Source organism: Mastigoproctus giganteus, chromosome 7, assembly GCF_048544385.1.
Source record: "Mastigoproctus giganteus isolate SK-2022 chromosome 7, ASM4854438v1, whole genome shotgun sequence".
Lineage (NCBI taxonomy): Eukaryota > Metazoa > Arthropoda > Arachnida > Uropygi > Thelyphonidae > Mastigoproctus > Mastigoproctus giganteus.
The window spans coordinates 170,413,195-170,437,198 of record NC_143581.1 but is presented as its reverse complement, the minus strand read 5'-3'; the positions used below and the strand labels follow the sequence as shown (position 1 = coordinate 170,437,198).

At 35.9% G+C, this 24,004-nt stretch overlaps 1 protein-coding gene across 2 annotated transcripts in view; it reads left to right on the top strand.

Annotated features, from left to right (window-relative positions):
- The window catches only part of LOC150083330 (protein PRRC1-like), a 122,821-nt gene extending 99,433 nt beyond the window's left edge, over nucleotides 1-23,388 (top strand). For both annotated transcript variants that reach the window (XM_090377979.1, XM_090377978.1), the window contains exons 6-7: nucleotides 9,998-10,268; nucleotides 22,875-23,388. In XM_090377979.1, the coding sequence (XP_090234105.1) occupies nucleotides 9,998-10,268; nucleotides 22,875-23,175 (572 nt within the window). In that variant the 3' untranslated portion in view covers nucleotides 23,176-23,388. The remainder of the gene's footprint in view (nucleotides 1-9,997; nucleotides 10,269-22,874) is intronic.
- The last annotated feature ends 616 nt before the right edge of the window (nucleotides 23,389-24,004 follow it).

Genomic DNA, 24,004 nt, shown 5'->3' with positions numbered 1-24,004 from the left:
CGTAAAACTCAACTCAAGTAAGAAGTCCTGGAATGTATCTCTTGCATATGTCGGGGACTTACTGTATTTTTAAATTATCCAAAATTTTTTTTTTTTTTTACCATCTATCCCAGAAAATCAAGAGTCTACTGTAGTTACATTTCTCTGTATCCAAATTAGACTTTTTAAGCATTTATATGGTTACTAGCAGGACAGTTATTTATATTGATGAAGGTATATCAGGCTTAGTGTCAAAGTTCGCAGATGATACAAAGGCTGGCAGGGTTGTTAATGACATTAATGACAGTGTGCTACTGCAACAGGATCTAGAAAATTTGGGCAGATGGGCTGAGAAGTGGCAACTGAAGTTTAACCTTGACAAATGCAAAGTACTGCATATGGGTAGAAGTAACCCCAGAGAAACGTGCCAACTGTATGGTACTACACTTAAGGTGGTAGAAAATGAAAAAGACCTGGGAGTAATTGTGCAGTCAGATATGAAGTTTTCTGAGCAATGCAGACAGGCTGCCATGGCAGGTCATTAGGTTTTGTCAATGATATATAGGAATTTTGCTAGCAGGGAAAAGGAGGTGATTGTCCCTCTGTATAAGACAATGGCCAGGCCACGCCTTGAGTACTGCGTACAGGTCTGGAGGCTTCATTTTAGGAAGGATGTAGATTTGCTTCAACGTGTACAGAGAAGGGCAACAAGATTGGTGAGGGGAATGAAGGGGATCCTCTTACCAAGAGAGGCTTAAGTTCTGCAAATTGCAGCGTCTCCTGCCGCTGCAATTTGCAGAGGTGATCTGATTGAGGTGTATAAGGCCTTGAATGGGTTGAGCACGCTGAATTCTGATGGGATTCTTCCACTTGTTCAGATTACGAAGGTGGCATAAATTCAAATTGAGGAAAGACATGTAGAATAGATGTGTGGAAATTTGCCTTTAGCCAGCGGGTGGTTAATTGCTGGAACAAACTTCCATCTGTCGTTGTGAAAGTTGTTAGGTTAAATAAATTTAAGGAGGAACTGGACAAACATTTAGATGGATTTGTTTTGTAATTTTTTTTTTTTTTTGGCTGATGCTGCATAAGCTCATACACTTGCTTTCTTACATCACATGCCACTACTACTATCTTTTACCATGTACCCTTATCCATTCTGTAATGATAAATGAGATAGTTTCCAAAAAATATGTAAATATTGAAAGTAATTTTAAAATCTTCAGAAAATTTCGGTTATGTAGAGATTATGCTTTTTCGAAGAACATTTTGTCAACAACTAAATAGTGAAGGAGTGCAAATTAAAGTAAGCTACATCGTACTTTTTACAGAATACCACAATGTTCCATGAATATGAAAGAATATCGTTTCATGTGACTTTTTTAAAATAAATAAATAAATAAATTTTAAAAATTGAAGAAAATGTCATGTGACTTCCTGTTGTTATAAGATAATGAGGACTAGAATGATTACCTTTCAGTGAAGCCATGCCATACCAACATTAAGAGTAGAATTTTTATTCTTTACTCTTCACAGACTGATAAATGTTGAGTACTCTTCTGTAAATCAAGTTATTCTTCTGCCTCAGCTAATTTAAGTGTTGTGCATGTTGAACAGTATTCATATGAAATCTCTTTAATAAATCATTAATTAACATTTCTCTATGGAAAGCATTTTTGTTTTCAGGAATATTGGTTATATTACACAGATCAAGTAATTTTCATTGAGGGCAATAAATATGGACTAGATAGATCTTTGGATGGTGATTCCAAATCAGTCTAGTTTTGGTTTTCCTCTAGCATGTCTAGGTTTTGTGATGAGGCCAATTATGTGAATGCAATCAGACTGATTATACCACTCTCATATCTGTATAGCTAACCTACGTGAATTATTATTATATGTACATTACTATTTATGTAATTGTTTGAATATGTCTATATCATTGTTATTTCATAATTTAATTATTTGATTATAAATCGTTTCAGGCAAGATTTACTAAATTACTGAAACACATTAGTCATCATGCCTCAAGTGTAAAAATCACCCCAACAAATTTTGATGTGTGTGCAGCTCTTTCCTAACTGAATCATAATGGTGTACAGTCATAGTTAGATATTGAGAAAGTTTACCAGTTATATTTTGGCATTCATTATCTGGTTAATCAGAATAAGACATGTGGTTCTCATGTCTTATTTTGGACTTTCACTGCATGTTGTTCATTATCTGGCTGATCAGAATAAGACATGAGAACCACATGTTATTTGTACTGTTTGTTCAAATGGATCATGTCACCCTTTGAACAAAAGGAAAAAGTTAATGCTATTTGCCATACCTGTGATATGGAGGAAACCAAAAGACTATGATAGTGATTGTTACTTTTGTAATGTGATTTTAACCAGAGTCTCCGCAACGAATAAGCACAAGATTGTTTATCCGGATTCAGCAATGAGATCATTCCCTCGTGATGACAGTATGCCAATTCTGTTACCTCGACAGCATGGACTAGGTTCTTTATAAGACTAAATGGAATGCAATGGAAGTATGGTGGCAGAAATCAGAGACCTTTATAGATGATCCTGAGTACACACGTGATTAAGAGACATCGAAGATTTTTACCCAAGATGAGCTGAATTACTGCATTAGAGATCTATCCCTCTCCAAAGATAGTCAGACTTCTCACCACAAGAATAAAGCACAAACAGTTAGTTAATATTTGTAAAAGAATAAGAGAAGTTTACCTCAGTGTGATACGTAGAATCGCACGTGTACCTTGACATACAGAACATGTCGGAAACAGAAGTAAGAGCATTGCTGTCTTTTTCATTATTTTGGTGGATGACCTCCGAAGAAGACACTAAAATTATGAATGACACCGCAATGCTATTTCCACCTTGGTCGTCTCTTCAAAATTCCATTTGGTTTATTTTTTCTTTTGTTATATTTATTTTAATTTCGATTCCTATCTTTCCCCCCCCCTTTCGGTCAACACGTATATCGCTCCCAGGGTACACCGTATTTTCATTAGTCTAATAATTCTAAGCATAAATATCTACCTACTATATTTTACACTAATAATAATAATTCTTTACATATATATATATATATATATATACACATACATACATACACACTATGGCTGACAAAAAAACTGCATCACCTTAAAAAAAGTAACATTTGTAGTAAAATGTATAAGATATTGTTTGATTACGGTCATTTTGTTTGTCGCAAAGCAAAGGTATTGCATCAGATAACGCTTCTATTGCATCAACCATTTCTATAAATATGCCATTGGAAGGGTATACATGCTCATTAGTATCCTGTTTTGCAGAGGTGTAAGCTTGGCTCCATAAGTTCAGTTGACACCAAGAAAAAAAGCACAGCTGTTGCTCCACCCCAGGAATGGCTTTCTATACGTGCTATCGCTGATAAAATAGGCTGCTACCTGTCAACAGTATCCCGGGTGCTGAAATTAAAGTGTGAAGCCGGTGATGTGAAGAGAAGACTTGGATCGGGCCGTAAGAGAGTGACTGTGCCTTCCCAAGATCGATATTTGAAACGGCTTTGCCATCATAATTGCCATGCTAGTGCTCCTGATCTAAAACTGAGCTTTGAGATGGCCTCTGGTGTTGAAACAAGTGCATGAACTATCCAAAGACAGCTTTCAGAATGTGGTCTGCATGCCTACCAGCCCAAGAAGAAGCCTTCATTGACTAACAAATGAGGAAGAAGTGACTTGCTTGGACTAAAATGCATGTTTCATGGACAAAAGAGCAATGGAACCATCTTTTCTGACGAATCAAAATTCAACCTGCATGGCGCAGATGGGAAGTGATATGTCAGGAGAAGAAAATAGTAGGCATACCATCCTGACTGCATAACACTAACTGTAAAGTTTCCCACCGGTCAGATGGTCTGAGAATGGATAACAAGCAAAGGGGTGGAGACGAATTAAGTTTATTAACGGAGCGGTGAATGCAGAAATCTACACTGCCATCTTGGAGAAGTGCCTGAAACGTTAATAGGGATTGTCACACAGATAAAAACTGCATTTTTCAACAGGACTTGCATTTTTCAACCTTGCCACACAGCAAAATTGGTAAGTTTTATGCTATTTAGATTTAATGATGAGTGTGTCTTACAAGGCTTAAAACATGCTTACACCAATGTTTTCCCTTGTTTTTCTCCCTTAAGGTGCAGTCATACCTTAGAAATGCTGGCATTACAGTGTTGGATTAGCCCGGCAACAGTCCAGATTTGAACTCTATTGAAAATTGCTGAATATAATGTCATCTAAAATTGCTCAGAAGAATCCAACAAGTAAATTCAGGAGAGCATTATAAGGGTGTGGCACCGCGGAATTGGGCAACCGTATATCCAGAAGTTGATTAACACTGTGCCAGATCATTGCAAGGCTGTAATTGCAGCTTGAGGAGGAACAACAAAATATAGAGGACTTATTTTGCTGATTTACAGTACATAATACTATTGCGTTAACTTATCATTTCAGTTGTACACGTAAATGCAATAAAATGTATGTTTGGTTGCTGTGATTGCCATTTGCATGATTTCTCATATTTCCATTAATTATGCATTTTACCATTTGGGAAGATATTTATGGCAATTAGGTATATCAGGTGGAGTCTTTTTATTGGATTTCATTCACAGAGATATATATCCCATCTAACAAATGAATTTCGAACATTTCTGCAACCCACAATGCGGAACAAAACACATTATTTGCAAAATTCACAAGTGATGCAGTTTTTTTGTCCGCCATTGTATGTATATATATATTCACAAACTGGAAGTTATTTCTGTTGGATATATTTATTAATAATAATAGATGTTCTTTTTTGAACATACATGAATTGCATGAAATTTAAAAGAAAATATGTAAAAACTTAACATAATTATATAAAAACAAACAAATACACAATTATAACATTTTAATCAGTGAGATGGTTGGGTGATGGGAGGCAGTTTTTTTAATACGAGGGTTTATTGTGGATAGGCTTACTCTCAGCTCCTCTTCTAACGACTTTATTCTCTCTCTCTTTTTTGTTAATTTCATTTAAAGTGGAAAATCCTGTTTCGCACAAGTAGGAAGTGGAAAATGCCTATAAAATTCTAATTGCCTTTTCAGAAATTCATGGATATTTGTTTTGATTCAAAATTTGCTAATATTAGTGTATTAAAGTGAATGTCCAGTGACTAGTCACTACAGAGCTCAGCCAATTTTTCCTCTTGCAGATTAAGTTCTAACGTCTGAAAGTTTCTTGTTGCAAATAGGTCTCTACCCACAAATATTTGTTGCTATCAGTGGATGGAAAGAAATGCTCGATTTTTGTCTTTAACATCTCTAATGTTTCGCTTATTACATTAATTATTTTAGTATAATTCATTTTGGCAGTCAAGGGAAACATTTCTAAATTTTTTTCATTACATATTTTTTCCCATATACTCAACTTTTCTTTAAAGGCAACTTGTCAGTAGAAGTGAGTAAATTTTCCTATGGGCTTTGCATACTGATATTTAATTTATTAAGCTGCACGAATAAATCTGCTAGAAAAGCTAATTTACAGCACCAGATTTCATCACTTAAATAATCACAAAATTCTGATTGCTTCAGTGAAAAAAATATGAGCATTTCCTCATGCAACTCATACATATGCATAAGTACATTTCCTTTCGATAGCCACCGAACCTTAGTATGCATTGTTAAAGAAAAATAATCAGACTCCAGTTACTTGCATAATTTTCCGAAAATACCAATTTTTTGTAGTCTAGTTTTAATATAATTGACCATTTTAACCGCTTGATCAAGTACAAATTTTAAATCGGGTACAACTGTCTTTGCTACTAGAACTGCTCTATGTATAAAACAGTGTGTTGAATAATATTTGAATTGTGCTGTTTTACTACATTTACAAATCCTTTTAGTGCTCCTGTCATTGCAGGAGCACCCATCGGTGCAAATGCAGACACACGACTTCCATAATATATCACACTTTTGTAAATAATTATTCATTATTTTGAAAATACCTTGGCCGGTTGTTCTTCCGGTGAGTTCTTTACAGCAAAAAAAATAAATAAATAAAATAATTGTATCATTTTTGATAAACCTGACAAATGCTATTAATTGGACTTTCCTGCTAATATCTGTAGAATTATCTACTTGCAATGCAAACAGTCACCTAAAATTATTAATATTTCGATCAAATTGTCATTCAATGTCATCGGACATTTCTTTTATATACCTGCTAATTGTGCTGTTCGTAAGTGGTACTGTCATTATTTTTTTCCTGCTTATTCTCCCAAAATACTTTTCACAGTTACCCAACATGCTGGTAAAATCAGACTTTTTTTCAGATTTTTTTTCTTTTTTCTTTTTTTTTTTTTTTTTTTGCCACCAGTTTTGACTACTCAAAAGGCTTCTTGATCTTTATCAGATATTTTAGCCATACTATAAAATTCTGTACCTTGTTTTCTAGTAAAGGCCTGCAGTCTTTTAAAATATTCCATAATTTTGGGCGATAAATTCTCGTGTTTTGTAGAAAAATGACACTGCAATTTACTTGGCACCATTGATTCAGTCAACAAAAAGGTAGAGGACAATCTTGGGTACCAGTATATGAAAATCCCATCGCCAAATAATCATCATCATATTTACGACAACATGTTTTCTTCTTTTTTGATGTTGATGGTTGGTCCATTTTTGTTTTGTCATTTTCTCTAAGCTCGTTGTTATCAATTTGCCTCTTCTGATTTCCTTTCACTAAAAATTTATCCATCACTAATGATTTCTAAAAAAATTAAAGTTACTTCTAGAATGCACTAATACAATTAATTGAAAATATCTGTTCTATATGAATTAACTGAATATGAGATTTTAGAGATATAAAAACATAAAAAAGTACTTTTAAAACACAAAGGTAATTTCTTACTATGCTGCTTACAAGTTGCACTTATAAAACTGCAGGGTGCCTGGGAGAGTCTCTCAAATGATAAGAATTGCTGAATAAAGGTGAACAGATATACTACTAGGAATCAAAATGTGACATCACATTGATTGATGTTAGGGGCTGGGATCAGTGCAACGTAAATAAAGGAATTTTTTTATTTGCATTTTCCACCGCACCTGAAGCATACTTGCGGCACAGAGTTTGAGAAACACTGATCTAGATCATCTGTGAAAGTGACATTTCTTACTCGAAATAAAGACTATGATAAATTCTATCAAACAGAAGGTGAACTAACTGTTTGTAAGGATGTTGATGGTCTAATGGCAGCAGTGAACATGAGGCAAGTTCCCAAAGAATGGCAATTATTTATAGACGCTTCTAAGGTTAGCCTTAAGGCTGTGTTATTACACAATGGAAAGTATGCTGCCTTCAATACCTCTTTCATATGTAGTCACAAAAAAAGAAACAAATGTGGAGAACATCCTTTTAGGTGTACATTATCAGAAGTATGAGTGGCAGATATGTGGTGATTTAAAGGTAATTGCCATTTTATTAGGCCTACAAAAGGGTTATGCTAAGTATTGTTGCTTTCTCTGCCAAGAATATGCACTATCAGAAGGGGAGTTGGCCTCAACGAAAATCAATAACACTTGGAATGAAGAACGTAGCATTTAAACCTCTGGTAGATCCAAATAAAGTTTTGTTTCCATCACTCCACATTAAACCGGGGCTCATAAAAATTTTGTGAAGGCTTTGGAAGTGAATGGTCTTGCATTCACATACTTGCAAGAGAAATTTCCAATACTTACTACAGAGAAGATTAAGGCAGGCGTTTTCATTGATATACAAATAATGCAACTTTTCAAAATGTTTCGAATGGTTTTCTAGGAGATGTTAAAGCCGGCATCTACAGGCAGCTTGTGGAAGATCTCATTACTTCTTGCAAAAAACTGGGGTGCAACATGTCATTGAAGATACATTTCTTGCGCTCACACCTTGATTTCTTCCCACCAAACTGTGGTGCTGCCAGCAAAAAACACGGTGAGCACTTCCATCAAGATGTCGCAGCAATGGCACAAAGATACAGAAGTAAGTAGAATGCTGCCATGTTTGGCAATTATCATTGGATGGTGAAAAGGGATGTTTCCAAAGCTGAATACAAGTAAAAAGATCCCGTGTTTGATACAGGTATGTTCGTAGCTACAGTTTACTGCCATATAAATAAAAAATACCTTGTATAAATATAAACTACTTTTTTTGAAAACAAGAGCTTAGCACTATTTCCGTGTTTAGCGCCCAAAAATCTATAACGTAAACTTACTTTCATGCCTGTTACAAGATATGACCCAAAATTTGTTGTTCAGTGTAATTAACCTCAGTGGTTCACTCCCTTGCACTCTCCCTCAAAACTACAGACTATATGCCATCAATTCTGGGAGCCTTACTCGCATTTATGCTCAAAAGCTTTTCTAATAAACAATCTAATAAATAATCTTTTCTAATAAAACAGATGATTTATTTTCTAATAAATCATCTGTAATTACAACATCACTAATTTCATATGGCTCTGCTTCACTCACACATCCTTTTCCCTGCATGAAGGATCTTTTGTCAGTAAAGACAGATGGAAATTACCTGTTCAATTATCCACAATATCAGCTGGGTTGTCTAAGAATTTCCCACACCCAGTGCACAAGGGTTGAATCTGATTCACTTTTCCTTCCTGTATTCACATTAATGAAAAATTCCTTATCCCCATTCTCTTAGCCAATGCTTTCTCATATGCAGCCTTGGCCTCCCTGAACTTATTTGTACTATTACAGATCATCTTGTACCTGTTGATAGAACAAGATCACACACAGATAAAGTGGTTCTTCATTTTCTAAAGGAACGTTTTAATCATAGAGCAATCTTTGATATCCTTCACAATTTGGATTGGATCGGCTTGGTCACCATACTCACCAGATATGAATCCCTGTGGGGATTGGCGCCTCCGTAGCCAGGTGGGAAGGAGCAGCAGTGCATAGCACATGCTTCTTGATTAGACCGGGATTCGAGCCCATCACCACCAAATACGGAGGATGCGGAAAGGTCAAGGAATGACCACCACATATCCATGGAGCAATATGGCCTTAGTTGCTAATGCTCCTAAAAACCAAAAAATAACAATAATAACTGTGGGGAATATGTGAATTATTCCTTTACAGGAATAATTCACATATTCTTGGAAAATTAAGATATGAAATCATGACTGCTATGGAGGTGGGGGGGAACACAGTGCAGTTATGTTCAGGGGATGTTCAATTTAATTGATACTTGCTTGAGTGAATTTTTAAATGTTGTTAAATGCGTAACTAATGGCATTCGTTCTTTCATTTAACTTTCCTGGCCTTCCAGCAGATTTCATCCATGACAGATCCTGAATCATCAAACTGATTCACTCACTACTGTTGCTGTATAAAGTGTCATTTAGATGCAGGTGTGTCCATTTTATGTCAGAAACATCTTTTGGGCTTTAATTATCAAACCATATTCATATACATATCTCACGGTTTTTGCTTACTCTTGGGGACTTGCCATTATTCCAGAAACAGGATTATTCTGAAACAGTAAAAACTCACTGTTATTTATTCATTAAACTAAAACATCTAATGCTTGTATTGTTGTCAAAACCAGTTCATTATTTCATTTACCAGTAACGTTATTTGAATTACTTTTTTGGTATGTTCATTTTAGAAAACTGTATATCGTGGAATAATAATGTTAAGTTTATTTATGATGTAACATGATCTCGCAATATTGGAACTTCTTTTAACTATGAAATGGTTAAAATTTCAAAGATTCCGGTTTTCTTGATGATAGAAAAGCTTTTTCTTCATTGAATCATATGGTGATCAGATTTTTGGTGACAGTATTTCATATTTGTTTTCAGTTAATTTTTTCAACATTATGCATGTGCTATGCCAAGGTATTTTTCAGATGAAATAGGGTGAAGTGCAAAATTTGAACCACATTTGCAACTTGATTTTACTTTAATTTCTTCTAATTTTTCATAGATTCTGGGGGAGATGTGGATGTTGTAGTTGCATCTGATAAAGAAATTAAAGTATCACCAATTCGTGAAGCATTTCAGCAGGTATTTGGAAGAGCTACTGTTAATGGATCACCAGCTCAGGCTTCAAGTATAGCTGCTCAGCCTATTGGTTATTCTGCTGGTTTGAAAGCTGCAGAAGAACGTATCAGCTTTTTAAGACAACGTGGATTAGTTCATGAGCAACAGGCAGTTATAGCTGTTGAGAACTTTTTGGCTGAACTAACTCCAGAAAGGTAATATAACCTGTTTCCTAGCTAGGCTAATGAGATTGCTTATGAATTACTTTTATATCATTAGGAAAAGTTTAAACTGCTAAAAGATATAAAAATAGATATTATTGGTTTAATTTTTTTTATCTACTTCTAGTCAAGTTTAGAATGTAATAATGCAAACAAAAAAAAGGCAGCAGTCAGTGTAAAATTTAAAAAAATGTTCCAGGACACATGCAAGTAGTTCTCAGACAAATGGCAATTAATACTTATTAACTGTCTACTAGAGAACTGTTATTAGAGAATGTGCTATGTCAAGGTATTATAGAACTGTATAATACAAGTTATTAGAGAATGTGCATTGAGTTGAAATTATAGCAAGTTAATGCTTCTCTTCAGTGCGCAAACATTTTGAACAACAGAAATCCATTATATGTATGCTGATATATAAGGAAGAATAATGTAGGAATTATGAATACAGTAAGCACTCAATATTTTCAGGGGATACAGGAATACATCCTTGGAAACCTGTGAATGTTAAGATCATAATCTTATGGGGAAAAAGGGAGTTAGCATCAATTTACACTTTATTGTACAATGTCCTTTATACATCAGTGCCAACTCAATGCCCTCTGTGCTATCTCCAACATGAATATTTACGTGGTACAGTGCGCAGCTGCCAACTATGCAGATTTACAATGGAGAATATATATATATTTTTTAAACTCGATTTGAGTCCTCCATCCTATCACCATATACAATTGGTAACAAAGAGTTTCTCCATTGATTTACAAAAAATTTCATCTTTTTCTTTTCACAAAAAATAATAAAACTAAATTAAAATTGGAATTTAAAAAAAAAATTGCAAATTTCTCTTATTTTTGTTAATGAATTCGTGATCTAGTGCATATTGCACTAACTCATTGTGCTAGCAATAAAAGAGAAACTTGGAATAACTTCATTGTTCTCTGTAATATGTGATCACTTCATAGTGCTAGTCTGGTGCAAAACTAATTAACAGTGTCTTTTAGTAGGATATCAAAGAAATATGATGCAAAATTTCAGAAGGCACATACAAAAGATTTTCTATGAATTGTAAAATTTGAAAGAGGTAACACATCTGTGTACTGTATGTAGATGTGATGCTTCAGTTTCAAATGGCAGGAAATGTAATGTGATCAGTCATTTGCAAAAAAGTAAGCATAAGGAGGGTGTGCAGTGCATAGAAAGAAATGTAAAAAAAAACGGATTAGCATTAGTAGAGTCATTTGATGCAAGAAAGCAAGCTTATGCAGCATCAGCCAAAAAAAAATAAAATAAAATAAATAAATAAAAAAATAACCACTTCCACTTCACCCCTCTGTTCGTTCGAAATACCTGTCCAGCTGAGCCTTAAACTTATTTAGGCTATCAACTTCCACGACAAGGGATGGAAGTCTATTCCACCAACCAACCACCCGCTGGCTAAAGGCAAATTTCCTCACGTCTATCCTACATCTGTCTTTTCTCAATTTGAATTTATGCCCTCTCAGGTGATCATTCTGAGCAAGAAGAAGAATCCCATCAGCATTGAGCATGCTCAAACCATTCAAGACTTTATACACCTCTATCAGATCACCTCGCCGGTGCCTAGTCTCCAGACTCTGTAATTTGCAAAACTTAACCCTTTCTTCGTAAGAGCACCCCTTTGTTCTATTCACTAATCTTGTTGCCCTTCTCTGTACTTGTTCCAGCATCTCTACATCCTTCTTGAAATGAGGCCTCCAGACCTGTATACAGTACTCTAGGTGTGGTCTGACCATTGCCTTATACAATGGAATAATCACCTCCTTATCCCTGCTAGAAAAATTCCTATATATCATCCACAATACACCATGAGCTACTCTTGCAGCTCGTCTGCACTGCTCAGAAAACTTCATATCTGCCTGCACAACCACCTCCAGGTCCCTTTCATTCTCTACCACTGTCAGTGTAGTACCACAGTGTTGATACGTTGCTCTGGGGTTGCTGTTTCCCACGTGTAGTACTTTACATTTGTCAATGTTAAACTTCATTTGCCACCTCAAAGCCCATCTGCTCAACCTTTCTAGATCCTGTTGCAGTAGCATAGTGTCAGTAGTGTCCTTGACAACCCTGCCAACCTTCGTATCGTCTGCAAACTTGGATATTAAGCTTGATATACCATCATCAATATCATTTATAAATACAGAAAACAATAACGGACCCAACACTGAACCCTGAGGGACTCCACTAATAACATTAATCCACGATGAGCAGTGTCCATTGATTACCACTCTCTGTCTTCTCCCCCTCAACCACCCCTTTATCCATAGCAGCAATTTGCCTCCAGTGCCACACTGCTCCAACTTGTGCAGCAGTCTTCCATGTGCAACAGTATCAAAAGCCTTTCTAAGATCCAAGTATATAATATCAAAGTTATTCCCTGCATCCAGTTCTTTTGTGACTGCATCATAGTATCTAATCAAATTGGTCAGGCAAGACTTCCCCTTAACAAAACCATGCTGTGTCTGAGCTATGACTGAAGTCTTGTCTAGATGATCCTGCAGTGCTTCTTTAACCAGTGCCTCCATTAATTTTCCAGGAACAGAAGTTAAACTAACAGGTCTATAATTATTTGTGTCGCCCTTTGATCCTCCTTTGTGAATTGGGGTCACATTTGCACATCTCCAGTCCATGGGTACTTCCCCTGAGTCCAAGGAAGCTCTCATAATTATGGCTAAGGGTTTGCTTACCCTTTGCTGCCTCCTTTAATATAACTGGATAGATCCCATCCACCCCAGGTGTCTTTCTTGTATTTATCTTCAACAATTTCTCCACTTTACTCTCAGTTATTACAAGATTCTCTAGCTTGCTGCCAGAGTTGAATACACCTCTGGCTTTGAGCAGCTGGTGTGAAGACAGTGGGGGGTTGCAAGATAATAGGTACACTAATCTCCCAATGATGACTTATAACGTCACTTATTTACAACTTGCAAAACATCTGTTTATACCTATTCTAGTTATTACTTGAATTTTATGATTTCTGGTTGATTTTTTTTTTTTTTTTAATTTGCAGTCTTGAAGTGTCCCCGTTAATCTGATCCTGGTAAATCGAGTCTGCTGTATTTGGTAGTCACATGGGTTTGAACCGTGGTCACTCAAGCACATGCATGCGTGTGCCTTAGTGCTCGACCACCGAACTTCGGTGGCCTCTTTCAAAAAAATTCTGTTTATACTCCGGGATGACTACATAGTCAGAGAGAATACAGGAAAGAGCATTGTATTTATTAGTCATATGGGCTTGAACTGCAGTCACTCAATGCATGCATAATTATGCACCCTTATGCCTGAGCACTCAGCTACGGTGGGCATGTATGCAGATCATAAACTTTTTATTAAACAAACAGGCAGTTAGCAATGGTAGAAAATCTGGCAAGTACAAGTAAACAATAAATTATTCCATATAAAAGCTGTTCCTAAGCAATGGGCATCTTGTCTAAAACAGAAAGGAAGAGTTCTTGCCCATGTACATATTGGCCACCACAGTCCCTTGTCTATATCTGCTTACAATGGATGAACCTCCATTAGGCACTAGTTGCTACTGCAAATTTACACTACACCATTTAATCATAGACTGTCCAGTACACTCTTAAGAACTAAAAATATCATTCCTCTCACTCTCACAGTTACCCTTATCTCTAAAATATATCCTAGAAGATAGATAAAATACTGAAGAAATCTTTACCTTTCTTATTTTAATACATAAATATGATTGCATTTTGAACTAGAAGATCTTAAAAATTAAGCTTGTTTCTTTCCTGACTCTAATAGATGTAACATGGCCTTAGTAGCCTTTGTGCTACTAACACAACAACATGGAACAGCAATAAAATTTTTAAATTGTCAGTTTCTTATAACATCCTATGCTTCCAAATGAGACATGTTTACAGATAATCTAATTTACATTATAGAATATAAATAGGAAATAAGGAACCACTGAGCTACAGATTGGTATAACCTATTAATTCAATGCAGAGTTGTAGTAATGGCAAATGATGCAAGACAGAAAGCTTATATAGCATCAGCCAAAAAATAATAGTTCACCCATCTATATCCTTCAAATATTTGTCTAGTTCTCACTTGAATTTATTCAATCCATCCACTTCCACAACACATGGAAGCCTGTTCCAACGATCAACCACCCACTGGCTGAAGGCAAACTTCTTCACATCTATCCTGCAAGCATCCTTCCTCAACTTGAATCTAACCAACTCATATCTGTAGTCTCAGCAAATGGAAGAATACCATTATCATTCAGCTTACTCGGTTCATTCAAGGGTTTAAACACCTCCCCGCAGGGGCCTGGTCTCAAGATGCTGCAATTTGCAGAACAGTAGCCTTTCCAGGTAAGAGCACCCTTTTTTTCCCTTCAACAATCTGGTTGCCCTTCTCTGCACCCATTCCAGCAGAACTACATTGTTTCTAAAATGAGGCCTCCAGACCTGTATACAGTAATTGAAATATCAATGCTATGCTTTCTGAAATCTATTTCAAAATGTGGGAACACAAAAATCACAATACAAAGTTTTAATCTTAAATGAAAGAAGTACACTTTGCCATGCGATTACAGAATAAAGAACTTCAGAAGTTTTTTTTTTTTATTATTATTATTAATAGGTACCCCTTGAGTTAGGAGTTTAATGCAATTCCTAAAAATTGTTGAATAGGAGCAAAAACCAGCATCTTATAAATTGTTTTCCATAAAAAATAGTGTTATATGACTGGGTTATATTCCTAGTTTGGTTGTGGGACTTTTTTTTTTTAATGAATGTATTGTAAGCTATAAACAAGGGTTAATTTCAAAGTACTGTACTATAATTATGGAGAACACCAACTGTAGCCACTAGCAAACTATAAAAATATGTAAATTGTTATCAATTCATGCACTCTGCATTATGTGTTAGTGGTTTTTGCTCTTCTAATCATGATTTAATAACCTTGAAAAGGATGTCATATGTTGTTTGCAAAAATGTATAACTGTATATCGCAATTAACCAATATGCAGCCACCATATGCAATCAGGGAAAAATGTTTACTTTCATGAGTTTTCCATAACCAGTTAAAGTTTCATGTTTCATTATTTCTGTAATGTAAATTAGATTGTATTTTTTATTGCATCTTTAATTAAGGTGAGATGGAGGTTATTGATGCACTCGGGAGCATAGTACCTTCTATTTTTTTCCTGACTATGCAGAATGAGTATCACTTTGCATGCTTACCTTATGCTGTTGTGCAGCTGGTCATCATACAAAAATAATTAAGGATTATTATTTTTATTATCTCTGATTTTTACAAGTGAATTGAAAAATAAGTAATTTAATACCATATAATTATAACTATTAGATAAACAGCTCTTACAAATGTAAAATTAGCATTATGAAAACTATTCTTGACAGTTTTAACAAAATTTTATCAACTATATTGAACATTCGGAAAATAATCCTTATGCCACCTGTACACTCTTTACCAATAGGAAGACAGTGCGTTCTCTCATCAGTGTGGTTTAGGAGGTACCTTTCCCCAAAAAATAGTTTCTTATAATTGTTTGCTGTGGTTCTTCCAGATTTTCCTGCACATATGGTTCCTAACAGATATAAAGCATAATACTATTTTTCTATTAGTATTAGAAAAATAGGAAAATTTTGTATTCTGTATATTTCTATTAAACAGAAATATGTGAAACCTTCAAGAGAAGAAGTTCTTAGCAGGTTGGTGATGCCACGTTCGGCTGCATTCCAAACTGTTGTGTGTGCTCAAAACATTTAGTGCAGAGCACTTCCAAAACCACACTGCAACTTCATGCGTTCAGCTTAGAGGGAACCCTGCTCAGAGGGCAGACCATTGGGATTGCAGAAGTGCCCTATGTCCCTTGTACGTTGCAAGGTCACTTTGAGAAGTATAATATCCTAAAATCACAACATGATTTTGTAATAGGAAAAATCTTGTTTTACCAACTGGATAAACTAACTATGATTTGGTCAAACAGGTGTTCGATGCAAGAAGCAATTTTGACATTATATAGGATGTACCTTTAATGCCACATAATTGGCATGAGAAGATTCCTTGGCCAGAAATGAACAAAAAATGTTTTGAACAATTTTTTGATCTAATGCTTATGTAACAAGATATTTGCAATTAAAGATTCTTGACTTCACATAAAGAGTGAACAGTTTATTCATAATGCAAGGAATATCTAAAATAATGAAACACTGAGACCATATTTTCAAAGAAATTAGTTCATGGATAGCAAGCGAAAGTAACAATTTATTTTGTTAGTCTTTGTATGCTGGTTGTACACTATAGTAATAGTATCTGAAATAGTATGCCTAGATTAGCAGTCATCTGCCAAAAGGGAGAACTTACTGCTACAACAGATGTTCAAAATGTCTTCTCTGCATGCTGTATGCAAAAGTTGACAACAAAGATTATTGCATGGAGCCATGCAACTAAATCTTCCAAGTTTGACGAGTTGGCATAAAGCTGTTCATTCAAATGGCACCCCACAGAAAATAGTGGATTTATATCGTGCGAACTGGGTGGCCAGCACTAAAATTTGCAGGAGTACAAAGTTTTGGAACCACATCCTATGACCAAGACTGTCTCACCTAGTAAGTCTGGTAGCACCTTAGATAAAATTGAGATGTAATGTTTTCCAGTCAGATGGTCAAGGAGTAGACAGGGACCTGTGATGGGTTCTCCAAAGTTATTGGGAAATTCATTCATGCTCCACTAAAGCTGAAACCACTGCTGAGTGGCAGCATGCTCATTTACGCCTTCCCAATGGTGTGGCAGTTGTAAAAATGCATTAGTCCACAGGAGGTTTTTGTAAAACTGTTTCTCAGTGATCGTTTGTTAAACCCACTCACAGTAAGAAATATGATGTTCATTAATCCGGTCGTACAATTTCTAGAACTGTACCTTCAAACAGCCAGTTATTGATAATTATCAAGGATCTGCATTCCCACGAAAGGTGTGAGACATATGAAATGATTCCCCCCCAGGGTATACAGCAGTTATATACAATTTGGTTAGAAAAAAATAATGAAATTTCATTTTAAATAAAATGGTAAAAAGTAATAAATTGCCATTCTTATTGTACTGCACAGTAATTTTTATTTATCAACATCTCTCGATCTCGTGCGTGCACACACATACACGTTACACCCTAAAGCAAAACATTTGTACCAAGAACTACAATTATGAATGACCAACTTTCTTTGAAAGGTTTTTATGAATTTCTGCAAAACCAGCACCAGAAATTACAAAACTAACCTTTTGTCTGTCCAGGCTGTATGTGTACTGTCTCCAAATCTAAAAACATTTCATCATTACTGATCCTGACTAATCAAACTAGTCAAACTAACAGAGCAAAGTTATCTGCGAAAAGATCTAAACCTCCTAAACACTTCTTTGTTCATTTCACAAATATACGTGGTCTCAGTTCTAATCTCAATGGAGAAAAACCTTGCTATCTACCCATGAGATCGAATAACTCAGCCACGGAATGAAAAAAGCCCATTAAAGTTCCTCGCGTCATTGATGGGATTCGAACCTGGGCCTTTCCCACCCAGTGTGGGGAGGATGGTGATGATACCAATGTAAATCTAAGCAGACGTCATTACAGATTTTTTAGTGCAAACCCCCTGGAACACTTTCACAAACCACCAGTTGGTAACCGCTGAGCTAGTGTATAATCTTACTACCTCTACTCTGCCAGATAGTGACTGAAGAGAGTACGAGTAGTGTGTATGCGGGGGCCATTGTCGAGGCCACGTTATGTCAGGGATCTGAGTATATTCTTACCATGTATACGCCATATCCAAAAATTTCATTACTCCATTCAGCATATACCCCCACTCACCTTTTCTAACATTTGAATAAACCATGAATTGTCAAACTAATAGAGTAAGCTTATCTGTGAAAAGATCTAAACCTTCCAACCACTTCCTAGTTCATTTCAACAATATATGTGGCCTAATTTCCAATCTCATCGATGTCCATTTCCACTTGCAATCTGCCAAACCCCATGTACTTTTTCTGACAGAATCTCAGTTATCAGTTGATTCAACTACTGCTCATCTCAGTTCTCTGTATGATTCCTTTCGCCTCAAAGGTGGTACTTGTGCATATGTCCGTTCCGATATTCCCTGTCAGAGACTTTGTAATTTGGAATCTCTTTTCGATCTTCTCTGGCTTGAAATCCCTCTACCTCATTCTGACATATTCATCTGTTGTCTCTTCTGTTCTCCCAACACCACTAATCACTTGGAGCTCTTTGACTGCAACTTGACTTTCTCCAGTCCAACATTCCTGACAGTGAAGTAACTTTTCTTGGTGATTTTAATGTTCACAACTCCAGCTGGCTTCTGTTTTCTAGTCACGGTGACCCAGCTGGTCGTGATGCTGAGGCTTTTGCAATTGCTAATGACCTCGCACAGATTGTTCATTTACCTACAAGAATACCGGACAATCCTAACCATGCAGCCAACATCCTTGATCTTTTCCTCACAAACAACCCTTCTAAGTACATGGTCTAAGTGAGGTCCTTTAGGCACTTCAGATCGTAATTTGGTGATTATCTCTTGTCCAATGGAGCCTTTATCTCATAGCTATTCCCAACCATGTGTTGTTTAGCATTACAAGAATGAAAAATGGAATGACCTGCGAGATTTCTTTTCTTTTCCTTGGTCGGATTACTGTTTCAAAACTTCTGACAAACGTCAACGTTTGTTCAGATCGTGTCAGTGAAATTATTCTTGTAGGAGTGGAATCCTTTATCCCACGCTCCACTTTAAAATCTCGTCCTTTATCTAAACCTTGGTTTTCCAATAAATGTGCTAAGGCTGTTCAAGAGAAGAATGTTGCATATCATAATTGGCTTCTTTCCAATTCTTCAGTTTCATTTTCTGCCTACATCAGAGCTCGCAACAATTGTAAAGCAGTTATTAATCAGTCCAAACTAGATTTTGTACAGACTAAGAGTAGAAAACTTGCTTCTTGCACTAATAGTAGCCGAGCATTCTGGTCTCTTGCCAAAGCTATTGGCCGCAATTTTTACCCATTTCTGCTCCCACCTCTGTCAAAACCAGATGGTTCTGTTGTCATTTCAGCCAAGGATAAAGCTGACCTGCTAGCATCCCATTTCTCGTCCAACTCATGTATTAGTGATCTTGGTAAAACACCTCCCACCATTCCCAGCACGCTCCATTTAATGCCTCCTGTGGTCTACTGTCTTAAGGATGTCAGAAGAATTTTGACGAATGTTGATGATCAGAAAGCTCCAGGTCCTGGTGGTATTTTTCCACTTGTTCTCAAAACCTGTGCTCCTCAACTTCTGTTCTTTGCCGCCTTTTTCACTTTCTTATTCTATAAGTGTTTTTCCTTCTTGGAAATTTGCTCATATCCAGCCAGTTGCAAAAAAAGGGTGACAAATCCATCCCATCCAATTATTGTCCCTTTGCAACTACTTTTACTCTTTCTAAAGTAATGGAGAAATCGATTAACTGCCATCTCTTAAACTATCTAGAAATCGTCCATCTGATCAACAATATCCAGTATGGATTCCATCAGTGTCGATCCACAGATGATATTTTGGCTGTTGCCCATATATGGATGAATTCAATGGAAAAGTTCGGTGAAACACGAGCAGTTGCTCTTGACATCTCAAAGGCTTTCATTCGTGTTTGGCATAAAGGTCTTTTAAAGAAGCTTCCATCTTATGGTTTGCCAACTGTTTTTTGTAATTGGTTATCTAGTTTTCTCTATGACTGCTCACTGAGGATGATGGTAGATGGCTCTCTATCTTCTAACTTTTCTACTAATGCTGGCATCCCCCAAGGTTCAGTTCTTTCCCCCACTCTTTTCCTCTTGTATATATTAATGACCTTCATCCACTGACTGGAAATCCTATCCATAGTTTTGTCGATAATAGCACATTGCATTCCACTTTTCAGTTTCAGAAAACCTGCCCTGCCCAATCAAGCTTCAACTTCTCAAATATCCACTACCAATTCCTTAAATGCCAATCTCCAGGTAATTCTCCAGTGGGGCATACACAACTTAGTTGATTTCAATCCTTCTAAAACTCAGCATAAAGGATTCTTCAGCTCCTATGCTTATCTTTGTTGACACTCTGATTTCAAGGCAAGATGATATATCTCTTTTGGGGATTACCCTGACTTCTATTCTCTCTTGGCATAAGCACATTAAAAATATTGCTACCTCTGCATCTACAAAACTTGGTTTTCTCTTTTGCTCTCTGCGTTACTTTTCTTCCAAACAGCTGTTCGCTCTGTACAAATCACAAATCCACCCTACCATGGAATATTGTTCCCACATCTGGGGTGGTGTCCACAAAACCTCTCTCAGGCTTCTAGATTCCAGTCAGAAGAGGGCAGTTAGGTTAATTAATGACTCATCTCTAACAGACTCCTGTTAGAGATGAGTACATGGAGAAGAAACGTACTGTTTCTTCTGCATGCCTTTTCTACAGATACTTCCACGGGCACTGTTCTTCTGAATTGGCTTGTATAATTCCTGCTCTCTCTTTCAAAACAGTCCAAACGCATGCCGCCACCAGCCGACTTCCATTTACTGTCCAACTTCAAACTTACAGAACTAACTTTTAATCTTCTTTGTTTATTCATTCAACTGCCGTTTTCTGGAGCAACCTTCCTTCATACATATTTCCTGAAAATTAGTGTACAGAAGTTCAGTTCTAATGTCAACAAATATCTTCTTTCATCTTCTCAACCTCCAACCTATGCATTGTACCAAGTACAGTACCTATAGTACCTCTCGTGTTTGTGGTTTTGATTAAAAAAAAAAAAAAAACTTTACTATGCTTGAAAGATGTACAAGGTTTCCACACTACTACTAACACTCTAGATTCCTTGCGGTGAAGTTGTTGTAAGCTGTACAAATATTTTTCGCTGTGTATTTTTATTAAAGATTATTGTTTAAAAACATTACACTATACACAAATATGAGTGGAAAGAAGAAATGTAATGATGCTGAGTGTTCTTCTAGATCCAAACATCAAACGAGGTATAAAAGTAAGGTATGCATTGCAAAATGACATTCGATGTTATAAAGAGATGTATGCAGATAAAAAGAAAAACTGTAAACTAAGCTGATCAGTTATTTTTCAAAATAAAAATACAGTACATACTTCACTTATATTCTTTTGGTATCTACATACAGGAGGGCCTCAATTAACGCGATTAATTCGTCCCGCGAGTGCATCGGGCAAAACGGAAACTCGTTAATCGAATATAATAACCAATATGAAAAATTAAGTGGTCCTTGACCTTCTGGAATGTCCATAAAGAATTTTAAACATACCTTTTAAATAACTTTTTAACTGTATACAATGTAAAAGATAATGAAAATAATTATGGAATTAAATGTTTATTGCATAAAACAGCGGTTCCCAAACTGCGTGCCGTGGAATATTTTAAATTTTCAAGGGAAACACAGCGATACTCGACATCTGTCGGACACTGCGCGAACTACTAGCTCGAGGTAGTTCACAGTTTCAACATTTCTTATTAAGTTGTTTGGGCCTAACAACTAAGCGGACCTGTTAGGTATTTCTTTTGGTCTGAGTGCGCCTTGAAAAAATTACCAAGACACTAAGAGCACCGTGAACCGAGAAATTTTGGGAACCTCTGACAAAATATACAATGAAGAAATGACTGTTGCGAAAATATTTGAACAGTGTTGACTTTCTCTTTTCATCAATCAATTTCCAATAGCCGACAACAATCTTCTCTGTGCCTGGCGAAATAAATATCGCAGAGAACCTCAAACCTTTTGTTTGAGATTCTATGCAATACGAAAGATTTCATCTAATTCTTTTACCGTTATCTCCTTTTGTTACTTGTATGTCTCCTGCTAATAAAGTTAATGCAAGTGTGCATTAACTTTATTAGCAGGAGACATACAAGTAACACGTCTTCTTCCGATGGAACACACCGAGGTAGGCAGCAGGCAAATGTTTGTTTATTGACCGTACTACTCGTGGTAAGCTGAACGCACAATTCAAATCTTTTTCAACTATTGTATATATATATATATATATATATATATATAAAAAAAGTCGTGTTAACTGGAAATTTGCATCGTGTAAAGTGAAAAGTGGTATAATTTTTCAAATAGTGTTAACTGAAATTTGCATTAATCGAACTCGCGTTATGCGAGGCCTTCCTGTACTGCAATAAAAATCATTTCTACTGTACTTATTAGTATTTTTCATTTTTATCATTTTAGTTTCTTTTTTTGTAAGAACTTCGTGCGCATCAATTTATAGTAAAGAAACACCTATATATTTTTGCATTCCGACCCATATAATCAAATTGTCGGAATGCATTACATTAAAATACATACTAATAATGCCTCGATCAGTGCGGTATTTATTTTGGTACAAATTAACTGCGCTATGTGAGGTATTCCTGTATATCTTTAAAAGCAGTGTTGTATATAGACCACACATAAAAGTTTTTAAGAATTAAATTGACAAATTTCTGTCATATTAATGATCATTTTTTTTTTTTTTTTTTCTTTTAATAGGTGGTATGATTTAGGTTGTCTATTACTTCATGATCCTGCAGTTGGTATTAATCTTCATGTATACACACAGGCCACTCTTGTGCCAACTCCATGTGTAATCCAGGCACAAGAACAGACTTCTTCCGACTATCCTTTAAGATGGTCAGGTTTATCAGTAACAGTTGGTGAGGTGGTTGGAGCTGCACTTGGTGTGTCACACACAGAATGGCATCAGGCCATGACAGGAGTCTCGCGTAGAGAAATGTTGTTATTAGCAGCCAGATCATTAGCAGGGATGTATAAAATACATCTGAGGAGATAACAGATAAGATATGAATCTCTCTCTTTCCCCCCCCCCCCCCCAATACATATATAACACACACAAAAACAGTTATTTCAGTTGCATCATACAGAACAGCACCATTTATGGCCTTAACAGCAAATGTGTGTTGGCTAATGTAGATTGGAAAGAAAGAATGGACTTTTTGTTGCATTATTGAAGTAGGGATGTACACATTAAATATAAAACAATTTTATTATATTTATTTAGTGAAGTTCTGTATTTTCTTACTGTATTCAAAACTTTGGGCATTTTTTTTTTTTTAACCTGTAAATAATTTTTCTTTTTAATATTACTGAAAGATGATTTATACGTATTGATAAAATAGAAAAACAAAAGTAGCGAAGTGATACCTGACATTACATGTTAGATATAAATTTCTTTACAAATTGAATAAAAGTTAAGTTTAGTATGATCATTACAGTATACATGTTTTGTTTAATTTTCCTTAATTTATAATCAATGTAATAAACAAGTTATATAGCTTTAAATGTTTATAAACATAAACATAGGTTCATCTCATCTAATGTGTTTGGCGAAGGGCATGGGTGCCTGCATAACCAGGTGGGCAAAAGCAGCAGTGCGTAGCACATGCTTCTTGATTAGACCGGGGTTAAAGCCCGTGACCATCAAATACGGAGGATGCAGAAAGGTGAGGGAATGACTACCACATATCCCAGGAGCAGGGCCTTAGTTGCTAATGCTCCTAAAAAAAAAAAAAAAAACCAAATAACAAATAACAGCAAAGGGCATGGGTAAACTCAGATAGACAATCAGAGTGAAACTTCACTGCAAAGAGGTAAATTATGTT